Below are 26,802 nucleotides of genomic sequence, written 5' to 3' on the forward strand. Positions count from 1 at the left end.
CCGTGACGAACGTTAAAGTCGTGTGGAGTGTCTTTCACCAATCATGCATATCCAGATGAGCCACCCAGGCTTACTGTCCAGTGGACATTGTCTCACTCTCTCGTGCTTCGACGGAGCTTCATTTATCCTGTTCGGCGCATGTATGCAAGAATAGACCGTGCGAACATTTTGTGACGTTGATGAATATCTGTACCGGCACTCTCAAAGTGTACGCAGCTAAAACATTAACGACGAATGCTAATGTTGTCTGATCAAGTAAGAGAGGCTGTGTCCGTACGAGCACCAATGTTTTCCTTTCAAATCCTTCCAAAATGAAGAGCAAGCATGTTTTCCTAGCCCCGTAGAACATTTTGGACACGATGGATTGAGTGCCAAGCGCAGCGGATCGAACCTGACCACCCTTCACTCCCCCTTTCGCCCTCGCATGAATAAGACTTTGCAGGGAGAGGCTGGCTTCTTTCTATGCTTGCTTCTCAACAATCTGTTCACGTAGAAGCCCTCTCGACCAGCAGGAATACATGAATTTTCACCACTGCACTGGCGGTGACTTTTGTGTCGCGGAGATCACTTAATTGCCGGCAGGATAATTGCAAGGCGTATACCATTATTAGCTAAGAAGCTCAACACGACACAAGATTGTTGCGAGACCTATCGCTTCGAGGCTATATAAATCAAATTTGGAAAAAAATAGGTTTCAGTAGCGTTGCGAACAAAACTGGATTCGACATTGTCGATATCCATATGACGTTCATAGTAACAGTGAGCTTGCGGGCTTTATGTTCTGCTTTTTAAAAGAAGCCTTGCAAAAAGAACAAAAACACATATGGTCTATAGCAGCGCATCGCACAGCGCTGCACATATGATTGACCTGGGCCGCATGTAGCCCCATCCTTTCTTTTTAGTGCTCTCTTCTACAGAGACAGACCGTAATGCAAGAGGAGGTGCATCAGCATCATTGCATGAAAGCAGACACGAATGAGAGGTATGAGGGCAAATTTTATTTCTAATTTTGTTTAGCTTGCCAAACTTTCTGCTGTCAAGGAAATACACTGTCATGCGCCATGAGCCGAATAGACTTAACTGACACAACTAGCGAAAGTGAAACGGCTGAGAACGTCAAGCGTTCAGTGAGTCTGCATGCTGGTGTGGGCGGCGCTTGTACGATATTGCCCTGTTATAAGGCCGAGCGGTGTGACATTAGAATAGGTTGCTTGTCTAGCGGTAGGATGGCGCGCTTGTTTTCAACTATGCTGGTATCTGCATGTTTTTTGCTCCTAGCTTTCTCGTCCGCCTCTTGCAAAGAAAAGCGCCATGATACGGTCGATGCTTTTAAGGTAAGTGTACTCTATCCTTGGTTTGTGGCAAGCGCGTTTTAGTGTACGGCTGATTACACCAAAATCTTAGGATTGTGAATCGTGTATGTTTTTATCGTAAGGATGTCCTGTACAAGTGACTCCCTAAATGTACAGGTAACTAAGATAAGCCGAGCCGCAAGTAAACGCCCCGCTTGATGACGATCTTACGCACACGAATCGGCAATAGCTTATTCTTGTCATCTATCCTTTTATTGCTAGGGCTCCACATATTGTCGTTCTGTTCATTCGATAATTCGCTAGAAAGCAACAAACTATAAGTTTCAGTACACCCGCTGCACAAGTTTAGTGGCAGGAAGTTCTGTTACGCAGGAAGCGACGCTGTGAGGAATGTAGCACGGAGGATGGCACATAAGGCTGTACTTTATGTGAATCTCTTCAGAGGATGCAAATTACATGGCTGAAATCATTACGATAGCGTGCAAAGGACTGCCAACGTTTTCATAAATATTGGGAGTGCGCAGTTAAGCCCAAATATATTATAATACAGGGAGAAAATGAACTTCAGGTCCTCCAGCCCATGGGCGCTTTTGTATCTCGCTTCCCTTGAAACAAGAGATGCGAGACCGACTTTTACCGCGCAGCCCAGACCTTAGAACCTGTGAGCAGCAGAACGACAAAGCCGCAGCGACGTTTCCACTCGTGAACAGTTGTGGCAAGCCATCGACGGCGGGCATGCAATTGCCTGCGGATTGTGCCTAACTCTTTCGACCCCTTTTACGACTCTTTGCCGGGCTGAACGGCTGGCATAAAGCTACCCAGTGGTCCCATCCTATACTAAGAAGACCGATCTGCGAAGTTATCAATTAACCGCATAATGTTACTGTTAGAGGTCCTGTACGCAAACCACCCCACGGTGGTTTTGGAATGCTCAATCGCATCAGGCATCTGTTGCACATGCAGACTAATAGGCAGTTGTATTTTTCTCTAATCCATTCTAAGCTGGTATACTGTAAGTCAGTCTCGGGTACATGCAATAAGTATGAAGCAGCAAGATTATTTGGTTTAGAAAAAGAGCTTAGCGCGTATGTTCCCCAGACCCTTCTATGGAAGATCGCTTATTTCAAGCCTTTCATGTTACTCCATTCCCACTGCGTCATAAATATTCTGTTGCTGTACGCATTTTTCAAGTAATTAGGCAAGACATTGCATTTTTCAGACAAACATATGTGAACAGAAATATAGACTACAATCTACGTCTCACTTCTATCTCCACTCGCGCTCGGACTAACTACAGCACCCAAAATATAGATAACCAAATTCCTACATTATGTATTGCCTACCTTTCAGTACTTTATGATGCTTCAACCAGTAAAACACTTTTTCAATTAAAGTTAAATGAAGTTGCTATTTTCACTCCTTCATTATATACTAAATGCTTATGACATGTAGTGTTTGCCCCAGCTCCATTATCTTTTCTTTCGTGTCGCGAATTGTAGTGTTAATGCTTTATTTTCTGTGTTTATAATGCCATGTGTCTTAATATCTAACTATGTCGAAACATAAATTGATGGAATATGACTTTGTTTTTCTATTTTGTTACTTCATTTGCTTTTTGGGGAAAATGAATCTGTTCATCCTTCTGCCACTGATGTCTAACACTGGCTGAGGCCTCGTCAGGAAGTATCCTTTTAGATTTCCTTTTGCCTCATCCCGTGGGCATCTACTGTGTTTCATGACCGAGTAAGCTGATTTGATTTGCTTTGATTTAATTTGATATGAAAACGTAATCATTGAGAGAAACATGATGTCGCCATTTATCATGGACCGTATGATTTGCAGAGCACACATGAACACCTGATGCTGAATGTACCATGCTCGAAGAACTTATCTATAACTGCAAATAATGCCATTGAATTCTAGCTCTGCAGCGAAAGTTAGTAGAAGCAGCATCTCGGTTTTGTTTAACAAGCCGTCCAGCTATCCTCTCTGAGGTGCTCGAAAGTTTCGAAGGATGGAAAAGGTCACTGATAGAAAATTTTTGAGTAATAACCTAATCTACTTTTCTTCCGCAAAGTCAGAAGCAAGACTGAAATAAATACGCTAATAAGTATTACCTCCTATTCCAATTTAAATAGCAAACCTCGAAACACGAAGGCGAAGGTAAAGAAGGCGAAGGGGAAGGTTTGTCGCTGATAAACTAAAAAAGATCAGCGAATTTTTTTTCTAAATTTTCGTCTGCGAAAATACACTTGAGTTCTTCTTTTATCATTTATTTAGATGATTCTTGTACTTTTCTAATGAAAGGCGATCGAAAAAGCAGTGACTGCTATTGCATATAAGAACTAGCGAAGTGTGGTAAATTATTTGCGTAACGCACGTGATTTATAGTTAAGAAGCATATAAGGAAGTTAATAAGGAGTCCTGTGCAGGCAGATATATAAACTGGTGTGCCTTTTGTTGCAGAGCCTAGAGAACTTTGAATATGCCGTTGCTCTCTACGACATCGACAACGATGGAGACCTGGACTGCCTTAATGCTGTGCGGACGGAATTCGAAAGGGAGCCCAAAAGCGCTACTTACGTTCTTTCTCTCAAGGGTCCGAATGGGCAGAACGTGTATGTTTTTAACTGAAGTTTTTCAGGTGTATTTTCATGATTCGAAAGAGCCCGATTACATATTTCTTAAATAATGTTTGTGCGGCCTTGTAATCTAGACGCATCTTGTGAACGAAACTACCGTGAAGCAAAATTGCCAGTAAGCCAAACTTAAGCCAACGCTACGCCATCAGAAACTATTGTTTTTGCGGTTTCTTTTTTTTCGTGGGGGAGTGGAGGTGTACATCGAGCAAGCGAGAAATCTTTCACGCAAGTCAGACCTGTGGATTTATTTTGAATTATGGTTAACACACGCGTGTTTCGTTGCAAGACGCCACCGCGATGAATGCTTATGTTTCGGCCTAGTTTCGCAACCGGAATCAAATGGTCCCGTAATAAGGTTAGGAATGCAGTTCAGTTTTCGATTAAATAAAGAGTTTGCCATTTTGGCAGTGTTATGGAAATGTCATTTTTGAGAACAGCAGAGAAATAAAATAAACAGCTCTAAGCGTATTAGTCTAACTGACATTACACTTAATTCAACCTGTCTTCATATTTTGTGACTATTGGAACAGAAACAAATACATAAACATTTTTATGTGCTGTATGAAATGAACACAAACGAAGAGTGTTTAGAGGAGGCGGATTAAGTTTTACCATTCTTGTTGAACCTCAGTTCAATTGCCCATGTGAAAAAGGCTAGGAATAGAACTGAAGAATGTACTGGTAGATGCAATAACAAAAAAAAGCGCATTGGGCGCAGCCAAAAATTGCTTCGAAATAAAGAGTGAGAAGCACCCTTCTGCTGAGTTTAGGCATGAAATGGTTTTTGCTCTCATTCTTGGCAAACTCAAGTTACTTTTGCCTGGAAACTGAGGATAAATTGAAACCGAGCATACAGAAATTTGATGTCCGTATGGCAGCCAGCACAAAAAAAAAAATCTGAGTAACATTCTCTAGCCCCGAGTGGCGTTCGAGCCAAGAGATTCCGAAACGTAGTTCACCCTGATAAAGGCGCAATAGGTAACATAAAAGGTCGTCTATTGAAAACTCCAATCTTGACTCTGTCTCACGTTTTCTGACTGTAGGCTTTTGTTATTATTTCAGGCGAAACTACACTTACTTTTTGCGGCCTGGACACACACCTGACCGCAATGTAGTCGTTATCGACAACGGTAAATATGAATATGGACTAGCTGGAAATCGTTCGTATCGCTAGATTATTGAGGCGAAAACACGGCCACAATCCGCCGAGAAACAAGAGTGCAGTAAATGAGCTCTCTTTCAGAGAACGCTTCAAACTGCTGACGATAAACATGCAAGAGATTTAAGAAATAGCTATAGCAGAACAGCAATAAAAAGGTCAGTAGTAATACCAAGAACCAGACAGCAAGAATAGAGGGCCAAGGAATGATGTGTCTAATTTTTGAATGCAGTGATTGTTGACGGCAAAGATCTTTTTGTTGTTTGGCAACAAATTGAAAATATCTTGCTTTACCGCTATACTTATCTTTCGCCAACTCACTTTTTTAACAAGTGAGGTGTCCACTTTATTGGCAATTTATAGATAAAATACTGGCAAGTGTCAGAAACGTCACAGTCTAATGATACTGTTACTTGGTTCTGAAGGATATATACAAAATATTGGCACGCTCTAATACGCCGCACACCCACCAGTTGTCATGAACCAGAAGGAGGCAGCCGCGGACGCAGAGGGAGACCATAGTGCTGAGGAGCTTAATTCCGAAAATCTTGCCCACGCGCACAACCTGGACACATTACTTATTGTGTAAATAGTTTGTACATATTACTTCTCCCCCTGTCCTCTACTCCTGTCCCCTCACCTCTTTCATTTCATTTCTCCATTCTGCCTGCTGTCCTTTATTTCCGCTGCCCCAGCTCAGGTGCTTCAGTATCGATGGCAGATGCCGGGGCTAGCAAAAATCTTTTCCTTCCTTTTTACTATTATTTTTAATAAAACCACTACCACCACCGCCCAGCCCTCGCACCCCTCATGTGACTCAGTCTGCTTCATCGCCCTTGCAGCTCTGCGCGGAGTTGGCACCGGTCAGGCGCGTGGCAATATTTTAAATGTCTTGAAAATGATAGATTAAATATAGAAAAGCATCATCCACAGCTGCTGCTTCAGTTAACGTTATTGTAGCTACAAAGAGAAAGCATGTAGCAATTTTTGAGCAAACTGAGTATTTACGATGTCGATATTTTTCACATAAATTGAACAAACAACTTGGAGGACGCTTAAGCTTCGCCTTTAAGAGCGGAAAACGACAGCGTGTTGCAGCGCTGCCAGGGAGTCCACGGAAGGCCATCGCTCGTTCTTTGCGATGCCTTGCCCGTTGGGAAGATCGCTCGGAGTCTCTACAAGAGGCTTCTCAAAACACCCCATCCACCGCCCGAAGAGATCACGAACGGGCTGGAGTGACGCTGGTCCCTGAATTGCCCGTTGTGCGTCTCTATTGTGATTGTCATATTTAGAGGAAAGAAAGGCACAGTAACTGTCTCAAGTATTGCTGGACGCCTCAACCACGCCGTGGGGGTGAAGAGGAAGTTTGCAGTCAATTAGAAAAGACAGAGAGGCCGTAACGGAGGTCTGCGTCTCCGTTGGCGTCGCATTCGTTAACGACAACAGCACACAGACGCGTACATCAGAGGGTGCGGGTTCCATCACGTCGCACTTGTTGACGGCCGCACAAAATATAACACGCGCAGGTCCGGTCACCGCTGCCTGTCCTTCTGAAGCCCGAAGAGGCAGCGAAGGGTTGCGCCCCACTGCCGCCCGCATGGTCTAAACCGTCGTGTTATCACCGGACTCCGCGTTCGGACCAGTTGACGTCTTCAATGGTTTCGTCTGCCAGTACTGCAAATTGAAATCCACAACCCCTGTGCGCTGTCAGCGCACGTTAAGGAAACCCAGGTCGCCGAACTTACCGAAACCTTCCACTATAGAGTCTTACATAGGCTGAGTCGCTTTGGAACGTAGAACTCCATAAACCGAAGCTCAAACTGAATACGGTCATAACACCAGCTATCGTACCCCAGCGCAAGCCACGGTGGCGCAAGCTATTCGCATTTACTTTCATCTCTACAACACAGGTGGTGCTGCAATGCCACAGCTCATGGCAGTGAATTGAAACTCTTTATATATCACAACGCCATTGTTATCGAGACCCGTTTCAAAATTTGCTCACTCATAATTACATAAGTACGCATCAGTACGACCCCTGCCTGGGCGGTCGAATTTCGATGGAGGTGGAATTATAGAGGTCTGTGTACTCTGCGATGTCAGTGCACTTTAAAGAACCCCAGAGGGTCAAAATTTGCGGAGCACTTCCTACTGCGTCCCTCATAGCCAGAGTTGCTGTTGGACGTTAAACCCTATAAATAAAATCAAACCAAACCAAACCAAACATATTTCACGAAGTCAAAGACGCATTCAACAGGTCTACTTTATATTCAATTCGAATCAACGAGCCTTCTTATTGTTTGTAGATAGTTCATGCACATGAAACATCGTATCATTGTAATAAATGAACTTAAAATGGAAATTGGTTTTTGGGGAAAGGAAATAGCGCAGTATCTGTCTCACATATCGGCGGACACCTGAACCGCACCGTAAGAATAGGAATAAAAGAGGGACTAAGAGAAGAAAGGAAGAAAGAGGTGCCGTAGTGGAGGGCTCCGGAATGATTTCGACCACCTGGGAATCTTTAAAGCTCACTGACATCGCACAGCACATGGGCGCTTTAGCGTTTCGCATCCATCGAAACGCGGCCGCCGCGGTCGGGTTCGAACCCATGTACTCCGGATCAGTAGCCGAGCCATGTTGAAAAAAAATGCCTTCGTAGCGTTTTCTGCGCGTGCTCACCTCGCAATCCGAAAGGCTTGGATTTGATTCCCCGTATCTTGACATTTTTTATTTGGAGATTCTTGTGTTACAACGCCAACGACAACAATGACACAAATCAACAACGCCGACACCGGCTTTTCTTGGTCATGAGTTCGTTAATGCTATCATGTTAAAAAAATAATCATAGATGATCAGTGCGATTGTGCCGCAAACTATATATTATCATTAGCGTTCCCCTTTTGTCACCCCCCCCATATGGAGCAGCGGATGCCGCTGATGGCTTCAGACCATGCAATCGGGTGGCGTGACTCAGTCCGTCAATCACCGTGTGAGATCCCAACCCCCGTTCCACTCTCCCAGTTAAGTCCAGAAATGAGAGTGTGACACATCGTACCTCCTCTCAGCTCTCACACATTCCACTGTTCTCTTGTCACTTTCTGTTCGTTTTCGCTCTCTCACATTCTCCCGCCCTCCTCTCCCCTGACAGTGGAGCAGGTGAGTTTCATTTTTGGCGGAGAGGGATTTCTCTCGTTCGAATATCATCATCATTGTCATCACCAGCCTCACTTCAGCCACTGCATGGCAAACGCCTTTCCCATGTCTCTCCAATTAACCCTGTTATTTGCTAGCAGCGACAACCTTATCCCCTAAAACTTCTTACATAGGCGCACCTAACTTTCTACCTGCCGCTAGTACGTTTTTCTTCTCTTGGAATTCACTCCGTTCTCCTTAAGGACCATTTGTTATCTTGCCTTCGCATTACATGCCCTGCCCAAGCCCATTTCTTCGTCTTGATTTCGACTAGGATGTCATTAACCGCGTTTGTATCCTCAGCCGCTCTGCCCGCTTCCGGTCTCTTAACGTAACACTTAAAATTTTTCGTTCCATAGCTCCCTGCGTTGTCCTTAACTTAAGCTGAACCCTTAACCTCCACTTTCTGCATAGGTGAATGCCGGTACGATACAGTTGTTCTATACTCTTCTCTTGAGGGATATTTGTAAACTGCCGTTCATGATCTGAGAGAACCTGTCGTATGCACTCCATCCCATTCTTATTATTCTAGTTATTTCCCTCTCATGATCCATATCAGCGTCTGCTACCTGCCCTAACTAGACATATTTCCTTACCACTTCCAGCACCTCGCTACCAAGTGCAAACTGCTGTTCTCTTGCTAGAGTGTTGAACATTACTGTCACCTGCCAACTCGGCCTTCAGACGGACGGAGGAACAGATTTTTTTATCAGGATGTTCTTATGATAAAGCACCAAAAGAACCGTGCAGGATGGCTATCCCTGTGTAACTCGAAATTTAACGACAGCTCTTATTAATTTTTCACGATACGCTAAGGTACAGAATTTAAGACAGACATGCACATATTTACAGCTATAGAGCACTTTTGTTAGTTTTTGCACCTACTAGTTTTTCGACAAACACTCCTTTCTTGTCCACCAGGGCAGGCACGCAGTGCCACCGATGCTGGATCCCTCCTCGGGCAGCGCGTTTCATAGCAACCACTTTCAGACTGAGAGAGCAAAAATCCTCCGCTCTTTTAATTCTCTCATTCTTTATTTCACGGTAACCACTCTTCAGGCTCTTCCTTGCAAAACTACCATCCTCTTACGCATTCCTCCACTGTCACCATACCATACCTGCTCTCGCATAGCCTTCTCACTTCGCGGAAACCCACCGCCCCATCGCTCCTCTGTAACCACCTTCCGATTGGGCATTCGTACACTGCGCCACAGCCCTATTTCCGCGGTAACCACCCACCTGGCGGTTCTTTTAGCAACCACCATTCGGTAACGCATTCCTCTGATCTCACCATACCATCCTTCTTCCACGGTAACTCTCCCCCTGTTTCTATGGTGACTAACCCCTGGGTGGCTCTAGTGGCAGCCACCCTGAGTTTCAACAATCCTCCCTGCTTTCCATAACCTCCTCGTTGAACGCTAACCACCTTTCGGGTCGTTTTCGTGGCAACAGTCCTCCTTTCGCGCAATCCTCCGTATCTTCCATATCCTCCCCATTCTCTTTCCCCGTGGTTACCACCTTCCAATTACTCCAAGTAGTAGTACTGCTACTACGACGCGAATACTAAGCAACTTAGCTCAAACTCATGTCGTTGTAAAAACAATAGAAAGACACCCGCCCAACTCAGTTAGGTGGAAATCATTATCATTATCATCAGCCTGACTACACCCATTGCAGGGCAAAGGCCTCTGCCATGTCTCGCCAAATAACCCTATCCTCGGACAGCTGCGCCCACCCTATGCCTGCAAACTTCCTAATTTCATCCGCCCACCTAACTTTCCGCCACTCCCTTGCTACGCTTGCCTTCTCTTGGAGTCCACTCCGTTACCCTTAAGGGCCAGCGGTTATCTTGCCTTCGCATTTCTTCCTCTTAACTTCGACTAGGATGTTATTTACCCGTGTTTGTTCCCTCACCCACTCTGCCCGCTTCTGGTCTCTTAACGTTACACCTATCATTTTCCTTTCCATGGCTTGCGGTGCTGTCCTTAACTTAAGCTGAACCCTTTTTGTTAGCCTCCACGTTTCTGCCTCGTAGGACAGTACCGGTAAGAGACAGCTGTTGTGCACTTTTCTCTTGAGGGATATTGGTAACCTGCTAGTCATGATTTGAGAGAACCTGCGATATGCGCTCCACCCCTTTCTTATCCTACAAGTAATTTTCCTCTCATGATCCGGATCAGCTGTCACTACGTGCCCTAAGGAGTATTCCTTTACCAGTTCCAGCACCTCGTTGCCAATTGTGAACTGATGTTCCCTTGCTAGACTGTTGAAGATTACTTTGGTTTTCTGCATGTTAATTTTTAGACCCACGGTAATGCTCTGTCTGTCTAGCTCATTGATCATGATTTGCTGTTCATGTCCTGAGTGACTCAGCAAGGCAATGTCATCAGCGAATCGTAGATTATTTAGGTATTCTCCATTAACTCTTATCCCCAACTGTTCCCAATTCAGGCCTCGGAATACGTCCTATAAACATGCTGTGAATAGCATTGGCGAGATTGTGTCTCCTTTCCTGACGCCATTATTTATAAGTGCTTATAAGTGCAAATAAGTGCAGTTAAAAATGTTCTGCAAACTGCATCTCAGAAAGCAAACGTGTACTCGGAAAGTGTTTCAAGAGTATAAATATCAGTCTCCAAACGGATTCTATGTGAGGCCAGTATTTTGAGAGCCAGACCAATGAATGAAAATGGAGTAAATATGCAGCATCATGTTCGTGTACATTGAAGCTATATTTTAAAATGAGGCCAGGTGATTTGCAAAGTGAGGAGCCCTGGTAGATTAACTAGATCCGGGTCCATATGAAGTTTCTCATGTTCAGAGAATATGAGTATAAAAGGTATCATTTCTTTGGCAATGTGCTCCTTAAGTACATCTAAGTGAAATATTGCAGCAGTCTGGGACTTAGAAATTCTGTATTCTCGTTATTTGCTCATAATCACCCATGTGCGATTTAATTATCTTGAAATGCGCCGAGAGAAGCTCAGCTTGGTTAAAAAGTTAAAATGTATACACCAGTGGCAATTTTTTGCAGTGTGCCGAAATTATAATATAGAGAGCCGAATGCTTTAAATCCAGTGCGGACAAAACCGCGCACAGTACAGATGCTATGCTGTGCATATTTCCTGTTTCCCGCTTATTTTATATAATATAAAACATCGTACTAGACGAACCAGTCAGCCTACATTTAGCTTTTAATTCCCAGCGTGCTATTAAGACATTAGCCCTTGCACGCAATTCCATTTTGGTGCGCAAAGATATCTACACCACTTGTTGTATTGTTTACAGATTTTGACCACCCTCTAAATGACCGTTACGTATACTCTGACTACGAAAACTGCATTATCATGAAGTTTCCTCTGGAGGATCGTGAAGGTGAGGAATATTCCATCAGAATGTTGCGAAATGATTGGATGATGAAACAGTCATTATTTTACGGCATTAGTAAGGAAACCCAGCAGGTGCTTGTGTGTTGGCATGGTCACATCCGGGGCGTGGGAAAAGGAGATGCGTTCAGGGGAAAGAGCAGAAACAACGTTGCTATGGCGGTGTGAAGAATGTTGTCTAGAGGCCTGATAGAAAAAAAAAAACACTAGGAGCAGACCCCCCCCCCCCCCCCCCCCCCCTAAAAAAAAAAAAAGCGAGAATAGTGCCCGTGTAGACCTCGGGGATCACGGGACTTTAAAGATACGAGGAGCGCTCATAGATAGTAAAATACAACCAACCGCGGCGAAAGCGATGACATAGCAAAAAGTGTGGAGAAGTGTGAACTTTGTCTACTTGCCGGTGTTGGCCTTAACCAGCATTGAACTGTGTGGTCTGGAGGCGGGTCGCCGCTGCGTTTCCCGTAGCTTGCGCATGTGTGTGTGCAGTCCATACAGGATAGAAATCCGCTGTCGGAAGGTAGATGCCATTTATCCGCGATGTGTGCTCGATTCCATAAAAGTATCTCGCAGGCGCAAGCGGGATGAGGCTACCCGTTAATGGTGGGCTCGACATACACCGCAGTGCAATGCGGAAGGTCGACGCGCGTGACAAATTGAAGAAAGGCGAGCTGCTGAGGCCGAGATGATGAAAGAGCGACAGGCCAGCCAAACTGAGACACAACAGCGAGCAGCTAGACAGCTCGACGCTGCAGAAATCTATACAACGCACCAGAAAATGTCCGAAGGGCTGCGCAAGGTCTCTGCGTGTTACTGGCCCAGAACAGCCCGCTACTCGCGGAAACAAAATTTAATGTCAACTTGTGTCGTGGTGGCAATATGCAGCTGAAAGATTTTAGGACAGAAGAGCTTGGAGTGCAGACGTTGAGCGCTGACGCAAAATCAACCACGAACTATCGTGCTTTGTTGGATTTGGTGTCTCAGAAGGCGATTCGTAACGTCGGCTGTCCAAATGCTGTAGTGACGTATTTCAGTTATCGTAAGTATATTACGTGTGTTGTATTTGTGCGTTAAAAAATTGTGGTGTTACTTCTGGAGGATGTGTTGAGCTATTGTGACAGTGTATATGATCTATCTGCAGAGGAGCCCGCATCCCATCGGCTCTCTCCCCTGCTTGTTTACATGATACGAGAAAGAGACAGGAACTGTTTTCCCATAGCGAGTAAAACAAGTGATAGGGCCACAAATCATTCTTACAGTCGCACGGAGCTATGTACAGAAACAAGTATTTTGTCAGAAAACAGCATTATAAACTATGGTGAATACCTTACCGTTTTATATTAAATCGTCTGCGCGAGATGGTTGTAGATCCTTAAGGCTGCTGCTGTTATGTCTTACCGGCAATGCTATCAGTTACGAGAAAAACCTTGGGGTGGTCCCACCACGAAACCCATCAGTCTGCTAGAAATACTCATATTTTTTTTACCATATTCTCTGCACGAATTGAAAGCCGCTGTGTTGCTTTCACTGTCTACTACATCTTTCTATTCGTGCCACTCGCTTGTTCTTGTTGTATATTGCGAATCAATTTCCCACTACTGCTTCCGCAGCATGCGTATTGTGGGTGTCAAGTGCCGTAAAAGACGACGTCCCTCAAACCTGCGTCGACCAGTTCCAAGAAAACTGCAGTGAGGGAACGCCGACTTACGACAAAGACTCCTGCGGAGAGCTTGTTCATTAGAATATGAAAAAAGTGGAAGCGTCTCTGATGGCATAGTCAAGTGAATGATAAAATAAATCTTGATTGCAGTCGTTCATGTGCGTTGAAAACTGTGATTTATTCAGCCGCTTCGCCTACTACAACATTCATGGTCGGACATCCCCGAGAAGTGGCAAAGCAGTACAAAAGAATGAGTGAACGGTTGCGTACTGACTAGAGTAGTCAGTAGCATCGTTAGTAGCTGTCCAGTTGTAGATTCCGCTCGCTAAGTGTTCATGGCTGTTGTTCTACGATGAGATGTCCCGCGGTCTCTGTGGCCGACTATAGATAGAAAAATGTAGGGCGAGGGTGCTGCCTCGTCTACCAGCAGAAATATGCAAGTCAGTGTGTAACGGCTCTAGAAAAGCACACTAACCTCAACTTTTGGAGAATAGAAACTCGCTACCCTCGCGCAAAATCCATCCGCTTCTTTATGTTTACAATGTTTTACACTGTAAACTCCTGCACAGCGTATCTTGACGCTGTATGTCTAGCATTGTATGCCCAGCGTTAATTCGAGTGTAATAACAATCTCACGGGGATGGTGACAGCATCGAGGCGGTGCCACCTGATAAGCGATAATGCGAGCAAGGCCCAGGTTACCTTTACACCATTGGAATAGTTCCTCATGACGACACTCTCTTGCCCTACTCTTCCTTCCCAATTTGTCTGCCTCATTCTCCTCTGCATGCTTGGTGACTGCTTTGTAATACTCAATTTTAGGCAGCAAAACTATACGGCGACGCCGGTTTTCGCTGTGCGCTATTGTCGCGCCGAGGCCATGTAAAAAACAGTGCTGCTCGTCACGGCCGCAATCAGACAAATTCGTTAATTTTTTTAGAGTGCCGCCAAAACCCGCTTGGCGCAAAACGTCCAAAGCTTGGCACCCACCTTACTTTTTTGCGGTCGTTATTACCTAGTCAGTAGAAGCGCGGCAACTGTTCTTCAAGTGGAATTTGACCACGCGCAAGAGTGCTAGTCAATAGATAAAAACGTGTCTGTGCAGCATCTCATTGTATTCCGTGATTTGCTATCAATTAGAATAGAAAACATTAAGTTTTAGTTATCCGCTCAACGATACTGACAAGAGACAGGCAGCGCTATAGAATAGGAAATTATCAGGGATCTAGATGCTCAGGAATGCTGTGCTTCACTGCTGCTGGCAGTTTACTTCTAAGTGGCAGCAAACGTGACGTTTGAGCGGGACTTTAAAGTACTCAAACACGTGCGGTGAATTTACTGAATCTCTGATTAGAAAACACCCACGACAGCGACAAAGTCAGTCATTCTAGGTACTCACGGGCCAGAAACCATAGCATGCCACAACGTCCCAGACACTCGACGCAATCTGGATGAAATTACTACGAGGGCATGAGCGCAGTTGTGGTAATATCAGAGATGGCCAATAAGAACTAAACAGCTATTAATAACAATATTAGTTACACAGGGAACGAGAGTATCATAATTCAGAAATAAAACTGATGCTCTGCTTTATGAATCAGGCTCCATGACAGCTAAACAAAAGAAAAAACCTAACCTATCTGATGCGTAATTAGCGCCGTGATTATTTTCTCTACAGGTATGCACGAGCCAGGCATAAAAAGAAGCGGAAAGGTCAAACGTCAAACGAATGAACAGACCAGGTGTTCCATGTAGCAACAGGCGTAAGGACATATCATCCGCATATCGCGTATAGCCCGACAAGCTCCCAAAATCCGCACACCTCAGTAGGCTGCTTTTTCAGTGCTAGAATGGTGCAGTTTTTTTGCAGCAATGCTAGCTAGCGTCCGTAGCTTACTGGTAGCTCTCCCTCTTGCGTGCTCTAAAGCGAAGCACCAGCTAAAGCACTATACCCCGGATGCTTTCAAGGTAAGTTCACTGTTACGCGCCTTCTGATTAACACTGGACTAAAAGCATCCAGCTGCCGACGTCCATATTAGTTCATTTCTGAAGTGTACAGGGACTCATAGCGGAAATGTTGATATCACCGTGAATGGTGGGGTAAAATTAAAGTAATCAGTACACGTTTACTAGAACAGTAAACTAGGAGCATCTACTGGTAATAGTATTAGGTTCACTAACTACTTTCAATCCTAGAATACACAGTCGTCGCTTCTCAATGACATGATGTGCACTGGTGAGGTTCAATTTTAGAAGGGGTCTTCTCGCAAAAAAAAAAAACAACGCCAAAAGTTTGGTGCTATAGTCGATTGGCTCATTTGGCTCACCAAAGAAGCATAATCGCCATAGGTAGCCACAAAACAAAGCCGGCTTATGCCATCTCAGTAAGTCTTGAGCATATTATGCTGATGAGGTTTGCGCAGCAGTGAACTACTCAGTATTCGTTCGCTTCTTGACTCTGTGAGAACGAGTTAATCTTCCGTTTGCGTAAATATCACTTGAAAGTAAGAAAAACCATCCAGCTGTTTAGAAAGTTTGAAGCATGCTACCTTCAACACACGCTCGCGGTTTTTTCACTAGTCTATCCTAAAATAATTTGAACCGGAAACCAGAACGGCATGAAAGACAGGAAAAAGTAGGAGCTAAGAAAGTGCACCCAGTATGAACAATGCTATTTTTATTCAGAAGGTTTCGTCCTTATGTGCACAATAAGGCGACATAATAAACTTTATATATAGTAGAAACCTTATCAATGTTTTTTCTCGAAAGCGGTACATAGCGCGCTCGCATACACGTTCCCAGTTTTCTCCATAATAAAGGCTTCTAATGTTTTACTCGCCGTTTGTCAACCGACATTATTGGACAACTTGGCGTTGTTCCGGGTGGTTTGAAACCGCATTCTCCGCAAAGACCGACACAGACGCTATAGACAGCTCTTCTGAGGCAGCGGGCTAGCTCAAGAAAGCTAACAATGAAACAGTCTTCTCTTGTACATGCCTTAGCTACAACATTTACACGGCCTTTCAGCATCCTTATTTTGGTACTTGCCTCTTTACTCTTCAGCAAAGCCCGGCAAGTTCATTCCGGTTGCAGAACATCATCGCTTCCAGCTCAGGAAAAAAATTGTCACTGGTTTAGTTCGGCTATGCCAGGATATGCGTAGCGAAAGCTAAGGCACAGCTTCGCTAGCCTAGGTTAATCTTGACTGCGAGGAGGTGGCGCCGTGGCTGGTCACGTGGTTCGTCACGCGGTTGGTCACGTGGTGCGGTGCGACCACGGTGGGACTGCGAGCACCGCGAAACTGCGAGTTCGTGGCCAATGTAGCTTTCGCTACTAAACTTTTCGACTGCTGAGAAAGATTTAGGCAAGCTGTGCTAGGCGCACTCTCTTATTTATATCTCTGTTCTCTCGCAAAATTACATTGTAACTTCTATATTAAGCTATCTCCCTCTAAATCCTATTTCACCTGCCCTGGTTCTTTGGAAATACTCGTAGGCATTACACGTTTTCCAGCTGCAACAAGAAGAAATGTAAAGTGAGAGCGGAAGAAACAGTTGATGTCAGAAAACATGGCTTCGACTTGGTTCTCCTTACAGGGGGAGGTGCGAAGGGAACAAAATAAACAGGGAGATCAGCAAGAGTTGTCCCTCGGTACGTGGTACTTACATGACAAGAAGTAATGAATGTTTTTTACAAACGCTCTAAATTGTTTATCTCTTGACGCCATCACTGCTTTCGGTGCAAAGCTGGTAAAACCTTGACTGGCAGTAAACAAACAATCAGTTGGAAAGTGTTTTAATATAAAATTCGTTAACTTCATGTGAGTTTCGCCAGAATGTGAAGGAACGAACGGTCAAAGCGTAGTGCAATTTGGTAAGAGGTGTCTATTAAGAAAATAAAAGCTTATTTTCTGCCAAGGGCAAAAGTCACTTTTAAAATATATCGAGAAAACGGGGATTTTTCTCTGCTTTAACGTGATATGTATTTTTTTCCTACTTAAAGAAGTAACTGTAGCTCCGCCAACCGCGCCTGCAGTCAGAACAGGTGGCTAGCACACGCCAGGAGGCGCGCAGGTCTTTTGCTGAGGGCTGATGTATCAACTTTAGTGCCGGTTGTGGACTATAGCGGCGGCTGTGAGGTTGGAAATAGGACAAAAGTGAAAATAGGCGGCGCGTGTTCAGCACATGAACACTGCACGTGTCGAGAATAGAACAGTAACTCATAACTATATATTCCGGAAGCCCGCTGAGCCGTACATGCTTTCCTGTGTGCCACTGCACGCACTCGCAATCTCGGCATTGTCACGTTGTATGAGGTATTTCGCTTGAAAACATTTATTTCATGACTGTAATAAGCTGGCACCTTGGTTGTGTTTTTGACACATGTACAGTCTCTTCCAATTGTAGCATAATGGATTCTTGATTCTTACAAGACATGTTTTTGACGCCATTAATGTTCAAGACCATCATTGGGCATGCAGAAACAGAAATGACAGTGTTGTGTCACTGTACACTTATGTGAAAAATGTACTTGCGCTTGACGGAGATGACTTTTAATAACTATAAGTGTAACTTCACGAAAGTATATCTATTTTGCTTTTCTTCAGTGTTGAAAAAATTAACAAGGAAATCAGCTTTTACTCCTGGATTCGTTTTGTAGAAAACGAGCACCAATTACAACCTAGATGTGGGCTCACTGCTTTGGTAATTCTTGCTAAAAAATGATTGGTTATTGGGAAATGAAAGGTGCAGTTTTGTCTCACTTTTCGGTGGAGAGCTCAACCGCGCCTTGACTGAAGAGAGCATGTAACAGGCAAAGTCGAGCTAGTTGGTGGTTAATACTGGATTGCATATTGGAACCGCACAAAACGACGAGGGACAAAGAGCGCGTATTGTACTGTGCTTTCTTCTCTTTGTCCCTCGTCGTTTTGCGTGGTTGCGATATGCACTCCATTGTGAAGATAGCAAGTAGTTAGTAACATAGGACAGAGAGAGAGAGAGAGAGATGCCGCAATAGAGAGTTCCGGAATAATTTCAAACACCTGGGGATCTGAAGCCAACACATCGTTTTAAAATTTCTGCTCGATGAGCAGCTAGAGTGCCTAAGCAGTGCCCTCATGTGCGATTGTCTTCGTTTCCAAGGTAGCGGAAATTGCTTATTAGGTCACTGGCCGAAATGCAGGTGGGTTGAACAAATAAGAACTGGCAGTTCTGAAGCGGTCTGAACTTCGAGGAATGGAGTGGCATGTTGGTAGGACACAACAATGCGGCAGATTTGAACGCACGCGAAAATACAGCCGTGAACAGAAGTATACGGGACACGGGTCAATTTTTTTTTCAGTTTTTCAGCTCAGTCAGACAAAGCAGGCTTACTAGGAAGAAGCATACTAAATGAGTACATAGCTACCAACCATCGCCGCAGCAATAGCCAACGAATTGCACAGCGAGACAGTGCAAGAAAAAATTGTTTTCTGCCAATCTGCATTCCTTATATTTTCGTACTTGACTTTACATACGAAGTATAGGTGAATGACGTGCTATTACTAACCATGAAACTTATTCAGCGTTGTCGCACCTGAAATTGGTACAAACCGCCTCCGGTATCGGTGAAGTAGAACTTGTACTTCTCTTTTTTGAGGGACGTAAGCCAGGACTTCACTATTGACGGAACGTACTCATCAAAAGCGAGATGTACCTTTGTTTCTTCATGCTAAGAGGCTCGTCGAAGTCATAAAGAGTGCTCAGCCCTGCCCTGTGATTATAAGCATGAACTCATCATTCTTTATTTAAGTGGACATTATAGGAAGGCTGTTCCCTGATATGCTGCCGGCTGTCTCTACGCAAAGGACGAAATGCCACTATGACTGACCCCATTCTGCAAAACATAACAGAGCTGGAACACACAACACAAAGCATAAGGAACAAAATGCACACAGCAGAAACGTTAACATCAAAGAAAAGTAAACTTCATCAATAACAGTGATAATCAGGGTGTATACGAAATGAACTGTCAACACTATAAATTAATAATAAACAACTGACAAAAGTAATAAATAACACAACTTCAAATTGAAATTATGTAATGTTAATCACCGAAATCAAAATAGCAGCGAGCACAAAAATGTTGCTCTCTGGAGGAGAGGCGTAACAGAGGTGCCAAGAGTGTTCTTTTCCCTAACCTTTGCAGAAGGGTATCGTTTTCTTATTCGAGAAATCTTGACATCTAGTTGGTATACGAATTAATGAAGGAACCAGACGAAAAACAAGAAATTCAATGAAGGTGCACGGCATGAAACTGGTCACAAGTAAGCCACGCCTCTGTTTCGTGGTAAGTGTGCACCGTGTGACCATTCGTCTTTTTTGTGTGGTTCCTTCAGATGACGTCTGCTTCCGGATATATCTCCAGGCTGAGTTTTGTTCTCTTTTCAGGCATTTTTTCCCAATCGGAAGCTTTCGCAAGGAATTCATGGCCGTAGTTGTATTTTAAGCATGATGGCGGAGTGAGATAGGTGGCAATCCATACTACTCATTGTCTTTTACGCCTAACGAAATTACCTCAGCCGCCGCGGTGGCTCAGTGGCTATGGTCCTCGGCTGCTGACCCGAAAGACGCAGGTTCCATCCCGGCTTCGGAGGTAACATTTCGATTGAGGCGAAATGTTAGAGGCCCATGTACTATATAATGTAAGCGCACTTTGAAGAACCCCAGGTGATCAAAATTCCGCCAAGCCCTCCACTGCGGTGTCCCTCCTAGCCTGTGCTGCTTACATTAAGCTTAATAAAAACTTAACCTTAATTACAACAGGAAAATAGTTTTAGTTGGCAGGCATGGCTACCAATCGGGTTTTATTCTGCAGGTTCTCGAGAACTTCGAGTACGCCGTGCCGTTCTTCGATATCGACAAGGATGGTGACCTCGACCGTTTTGAGTGCGGAAAGGCCAGAATTCAGCAAGGAGCCCAAAAGTGTAACTTATCTTTTTACCCTAAAGGGCCTGCAAGACCATGTTGCGTATGTGAAACTGAACCTCCATGTGGTTCTATTACTATTGCAATGAAAATAATTTCTGCGTGTTTGTGATTAACTAATGACCAGTTTTATTATGTAAAAATTTTTAAGTTAGAAGTAGCGGTAATAATACGGTCACATTCTGTTTTTTTCGCCACCCAGTAAGATCAGAACTGACAGCTGTGAAGTGAAACTTATGGCATGAAGGTTTTATAGCGAGACGCGCTGTAAGCACTTGTGCAGCCTTCATTTGTCGTTGCATGAAAGGCGCGGTCGTAAGAGGCCACAAAACACATCAAAACACCTTTTCTTTTGGACTTCACACGTATACGGGGGGTCAGAGCATGCAGATATGTGGTTCACTAGTACAGCAGTACTAGATAGCGCCTAATTGGTGCCATCACTGTGCGGCATATGCCTTTGTTATTGAAGTGCGCCTTCTGCTATAGAAATGCCCCGGGACTACAGCAGTGTGCTCCGGTGATGCAAGTTGTGCCCACATAATGAAAATCGCTTCCTCCAGTGGATTGTGGACAACACCCTTTACTGCTGCGTGTAATCTGCGCACAACTGCGCAATGTCCCTACATCTAATTTCGAAATTATAGGATTTCCTTTAAAAAGTTTAATAAATTAATACAGGCGTAAAATCGACCATTGCGGTCGTGTCGAATAATATTCCTGCAGCTGCTTCGCAACCATGAGAGAACGAAATTAAATTAGCTTTGCGTATATAAATTGGAGTCCCGTCATAGCACAGTGCGTGCTTTAAAAATAGCTGTAGTGAAATTACTTTTTATGCCCGCAAACTGAAAAATTTCCAGCGCTTTGAGACCTTCGAAATTTGCTGTATTTCATTTACGTTGGCAGTCTACCTTTTCAGCAACACGATCAATACACCTAAAATAGCAAAAGCAAGAATACGTGCACTTGTTTTAAGGCGGGTGTAAATGATGCGGGCCTGGTAAACTTTCAATCAGATCGGCTGTTGATGTGACTACGGCATAACGCAAAGTTGCATGCTATAAGTATTTAAATGCCATTTTTTCTCCACAAATTATAAATCAGTGAATTGTTGAGTTTGACCTTGCATTGCCCATTGATAGCCTACCTGATGGCTTTCCTGGTAGACTGGTTCGTTTAATGAGGAAGTCGCACTGGGTCTTTGTACAGTACCACAGTGCTTGTATCTCGAACAAGTGCAAATATTCGCTCAGCAGAAAGCTTACTACGCTGAGATGGTTCCTAATTGTAACGCTTCCTTTATATGGCATTACTTCTCCACGCGGACTAATCACATAGTATGAACTGTTCCCGTCTGAATGTTACGCGCTTCAAGGCAGAAAAACGCAGGGGTCTAACTGGTGCGATGCCAAGCAGCTTTGATACAGAAGGATAGCTGAGCGTTGGGACGACGGTATTCCGTGCACGCAGTATTACTCGTCACGGAAAACCTTTTGTGACACGGCCTACAAAGAAAAGAGATGCAAATCAGGTGCCGGTAGAGAAGCTGCTGGCGCAAGACGCCTGACATGAAAAGGAAGAAGCGTATTTAACACCAGTAGTATAAAAAAACACCAGAAAATGGTGATTAGATACAAATGTTATTGCCACAGAAACACTTTTTCAGAATGGTAGAATCTTTATCTACCGCTGGACTCAACATGCTTTGGTTTATAGGGGTTTAACGTCCCAAAGCAACTCAGGCTATAAGAGACGCCGTAGTGAAGGGCTCCGGAAATTTTGACCACCTGGGGCTCTTTAACGTGCACTGACAACGCACAGTACACGGGCCTCTAGAATTTCGCCTCCATCGAAATTCGACCGCCGCGGCCGGGATTGAACCCGCGTCTTTCGGGCCGGCAGCCGAGTGCCATAACCACTCAGCCACCGCGGCGGCTGGACTCAATGTGGTTCCAGCCTCTTGCACTGCGTATGCAAAAACCCAGGAACCCGTTTTTCGTACACACGAGTGACAGTGAATGTCGTGAGCCTTCCTTGTCAGCATAGAAAACACAACTGCCCAACTGTGGATAGCTAGAATATTTTTAGACCAACTGCACTCACAAAACACAAAAGCTCATGAAAATTTGACTAATTCTCCGGTGCTACCTAGAATGCGTCATCGAGCTGAACAAAGCAGTAAATGTACCCACTACCACAGCAGCATGTGGGCGCTGTAGAAGTTATGGAGCGTGCAGCTGTATGTTACTGCTCTCTCACACCAAGTCCAGGAAAGTGCTGCATAGCAAAATTCATTTTGCTCATTGCGCGATTAAAATTTGTTATTACAGCAGTCGATTTTGTTTTTGTTTTTTACTGGTGTCACTGAGGTTCCACGGGAATATGAAGCAGAAAAGAAATATTGCGCGAAGGAAGCAGCGGTCGTCACATGCATAGTTGAAAATCCAACAAGTAGCCCCGACGGGGAGAAACCAACGAAGTCATTTCAAAAGCTGCCTGGGCGGGCTTACTGAAACCTGCAATACACGTGAAACGGCACAGTTCGTGCTGTGAATAACAAGGGGCAACTCTGCCTGCAACTCCAATGCTACGACTCTTTTATGCGTTTCCTTTCAGTCCTTGAATATATTCATGTCTGGCAACTTCGTACAAAAATTTTGAAAATTAGAAAATTGTAAGATACCTTTAGAGTGATTTGGCAATGGTCCACTCTTCTGATATGCAGCAAAATTTTTCTTTGAAATTGCCTCCATCGGTCACATCGAACCGTTAAGACTCACATATAAAACCAATTGGGAACACTTTTGTCGATAGCAAAAAAGTTATTAGAACAAAAAAAAATTCGAGACTGCCGTCAGGTGATCTGAAGAAATGTTTATTGTTATAGTAAAATCTTGTATTATATGAAAAAATTGCAACAGGATAGATAAGCGGGCGAGTTGGTGATACATAATGCAAAAAAAACAGCGCGAACAAACGGGGACTAGACGAAGAATACACAGGACCAAGCCCATAAATTGCTTCTCGTTCAAGAAAACTTTTGTCCAGAATTACTGGGTATGTGCAGGACCTTGCGGAACTCCGGCGTTACTGACAGGCTGTCCTGCTTTCACTGCGCCGTGACTTCAGTGAGTAACCACATGAGCAACCTTCGATAAAACACTTTGTGCATGATTACATGAGACAAAAGGGGCTCCAAGGTGCCGGTCGTTGTTTGTGAAGGGTAGGTAGCCTGAGTGGGGACAACATCGGTTGCGCATAGTGGGAGATGAGCCCAGTATGGATAGCCCACAGCGCTACCTTGTCAGTTTTATTTGGAGCGTCGTATATACTCCACGTGCGGCCAACGTTGCTTCTGCAAGTTGAGCCGGCCCTAGCGTAACACTGGCAGGTTACTTCGCTCATTATCCTCCTATGTATAGAGGGCAAATGTGGAAACAGCATGCCGCCTCCTCGAGCATAGCAGTGGTCGTGCCTCCTCGAGCATAGCAGTGGTCGTGCCGTGGACGTATGGTGCCGGCATAGTAGGATGCAGGTAAGCCGTTTTCTTGAGCACAGCTTCGGCCAGTGATGGACGGACTGCGGCACTGCGTCAGACAAGTGATTTCAATTTTGCCGAAAATTTTTGTTCTCTGGAACGTACATTCCTTTATGTCAGCATGTCCACCGGTAATGTGTAAGGTACCAAGGGACCAATGTAGGTATGGTAGTAATTTCAGCCACATGATCGCTGAAGTCGGGCTGCCTGTAGTTTGCGTCTACAGCTTATTTGGGCTTGCCAATTTTTGTTCTACAAGTCGACATATACGTAGCTTGTGCCTACATATAGCTGAAAACTTATTGATGTTGAATGATAGAGGCATATCGGCTCATTAATAGCAAAATACAGTGGTTGAGCTAGCTGCATTGAAATGATGAAAATATATTGAAAGAGCAATCAATATTATTTTGCTTTCATTTTAAACAGCAAACTTATAACATGCTCATAGTTCTCCAGGACTGCAGGCCGATTTTTCGTTCCTTCGTTCGTTAATCCACTCGACAGTACTCCATTCATTTTCAGAAACATTCTTAGAGATTGCCCTTCATAGTATAACAGCAGGCAGGCTACAATCATGATTTTACTGTAGATCTAAGTCCAGCTTATACCATGTGATGAGTCAAGTTTTTTTTTCACTGCTTCTTGCTTTGTTAACCGCAGGCACGTAGCTTCATTAATTTTTTTTTGTTTTGCGCACGGAGCTGGTTAGCCTACACTTGTGTTTTTTGATGACACAAGAGCAGGGCTGTCCAGACAAGCATACGCAAACGCCATGAAATATGTTTTTAGTGAAGAGCTGCAATATAAAGTCAGGCGTGAAAATATTTTTTTACTTCTTGCAAGACACATCGCTTCGCGGATTCTCCGAAAGATGGCGGCAAATGGCATCAGCCGCCTGAGTGCTCCTTGCTTCTACAAGATGAGAGAAATTGTCTTTAGAGGCAGATATGGAAAGAGGGGGTGCACAGGTGCCAGAATGTCGCCAGCTGCACTTGGATCAACGAGGAGGCGCAGTCTGACCACCGCTGGACTAGATTGTCAGTAAAATGTCGTTTTGCTGCGCAGTCATTCCTCCAAAACGTTCGGAACTCTCAGCAACAATGTACTTATGACATCTTGGAAGTCCCGAATGATTTTTAAATGAAACGCGGTCAAAATCCAGGGTGAGTCTGGTCTCAGTGGTTGCAAAGCTTTCATTTTATTGGGGGCACAACTTCGCTTTAGTAGACAGCTTACTTTCGCAGCTTTTTCCGCCTACCTACCGGTTGGTCGTCATAACAATGTGACCATATGTCACTAGGAGGATACTGACACCACAAAGAAAGGAGCATATAGCATTAAATTAAACTCATTCCTGTCATTCCTGATTACAGCAATACTCACACCAGTATTTACAGCAGTTGCATTCAGCATTACGCGCTTCCAACTCCGGCACCCTTTGTAACAGCGGCGACATAGCGTAACCTGAAAAAAAAATTGCTTTTCTTCAATTTTGTACACTACGCCTACAACACTTACCGAATAACATCTGAAGCCTCGGTAAATTTAAGTGCAGTGATTGCCGTTTGATACAGACACATTGTGAATGACTGTCCACTGAATGAAGGTGGCATGCTTGCCATGAAAGCTCGGCCAGAGGCATCTGAATGCTAAAAACCTGCTGCCATCACCTACTGACATCGTTTTAGGTTCTCGTTGCAGGCGAAATATCACTCAGCACGTACTACCTAGAACAACGCCTGATATACTACTCTTTTTGCGACAGAAGGGGTTAAACAAGAATATTTTGAAGTTAAAACATCTGCTTATAAGGGAGCGAAAAAATTACAAAGTGATAGCAGAAACCAAAGCCGAGTACAGATCGCAACATTGTAAGAAACGACAGATACAATAAAGGGGTAGCCGCTGCATTGCGTCAGTCGCTATAGCGCTCAGCTGCTGAGCAGAAGGTCGCACATGCCTGTATTCGTTCAAGGTTTACCATGTCTTTAAATGTCGTCGGAAGAAGTTTAAACCTCAGCTTGCCTTCAATTTTTTGTAGTGCACATGGGCAATGCATCAGAAGTTCACGGAAAAAAAATTACCCCTAGATAATTGTATTCTTTTGCGACTGATAGGCATTTTTCATGCATGACCTAATTAGCAAGCATTAGTTGTTCTTTAGTTGTAAGCCTCATAAGATTACATGTGGATAAATAAATATTGAAGTATCATGGTGGTTTGGGCTAGCTGGTTGCTGTTCATAATGCAGACAAGTTTCGCAGCATGAATAAAATGCGCACAAAAGACAAGGAGCCTCCGGTCTGTAAGTCCAGTCTTGTTTGTTCCTTGTCTTCTGTGTGCATTTTATTCATGCTGCCAAATCTGTCTGCATTATGGATAAATAAAGGAAGATCTTCCATGAGTGGCACCAAAGTAACACATAGTTCAGGGAGATCCGTAAGTGTGACAGCCCATCGCATTAGTGACCTCGCGGTAAATACAGCAATCATCAGCATACAATCTCTTACGGCTGGCTATATGACCAGAAAAGTCATTTATATAAATAGAATAAAGCACACTACTCAAAACGAACCCCTGTGGGACGCCAGATAACACAGGTACGACAACCTGGAATTGTTTAAGGTGCACTGAAATCGCGCCAAACACGGGTGCCTTTTGAGTTTTGCCTCCATCAAAACGTGGCCGTTGCGGTAAGATTCGGACCCGGCTATTCCGGCTGAGCACAGCTACCGCGGCCGGGGTAAGGCGGCAGTGAAAGAGGATAGAGTGTGAGAAAATTGATATTCTGGAGGACTCCGGAGTAATTTCGACCACCTGGGAAACTTTAACGCGCAATGACATCGCACACGGAACACAGGAATTAATCCTCAAAGATTTGTAATATTTAAATATATTCCCCTAGATAAGTCAACACTCGACAAGTGCCGAAAGCTGCATA

The 26,802-nt window shown here is 44.2% G+C and overlaps 1 protein-coding gene across 1 annotated transcript; it reads left to right on the forward strand.

The window, feature by feature from the left end:
• The first annotated feature begins 1,139 nt into the window (after positions 1–1,139).
• On the forward strand, positions 1,140–13,500 carry LOC144123331 (uncharacterized). Its single transcript, XM_077656183.1, has 5 exons — positions 1,140–1,334; positions 3,780–3,931; positions 5,018–5,085; positions 11,598–11,684; positions 13,303–13,500. The coding sequence occupies exons 1-5, from the start codon at positions 1,227–1,229 to the stop codon at positions 13,431–13,433; spliced, it is 546 nt and encodes a 181-aa protein (XP_077512309.1). The 5' UTR covers positions 1,140–1,226; the 3' UTR covers positions 13,434–13,500.
• The last annotated feature ends 13,302 nt before the right edge of the window (positions 13,501–26,802 follow it).

Source organism: Amblyomma americanum, chromosome 3, assembly GCF_052857255.1.
Source record: "Amblyomma americanum isolate KBUSLIRL-KWMA chromosome 3, ASM5285725v1, whole genome shotgun sequence".
In the NCBI taxonomy this organism is placed as follows: Eukaryota; Metazoa; Arthropoda; class Arachnida; order Ixodida; family Ixodidae; genus Amblyomma; species Amblyomma americanum.

Coding starts and splice junctions, on each gene's coding strand:
- LOC144123331 (XM_077656183.1), top strand. CDS start 1,227: ATGGCGCGCTTGTTTTCAACTATGCTGGTATCTGCATGTTTTTTGCTC. Junction 1,335..3,779: donor ATACGGTCGATGCTTTTAAG/GTAAGTGTACTC, acceptor CTTTTGTTGCAG/AGCCTAGAGAACTTTGAATA. Junction 3,932..5,017: donor GGTCCGAATGGGCAGAACGT/GTATGTTTTTAA, acceptor TTATTATTTCAG/GCGAAACTACACTTACTTTT.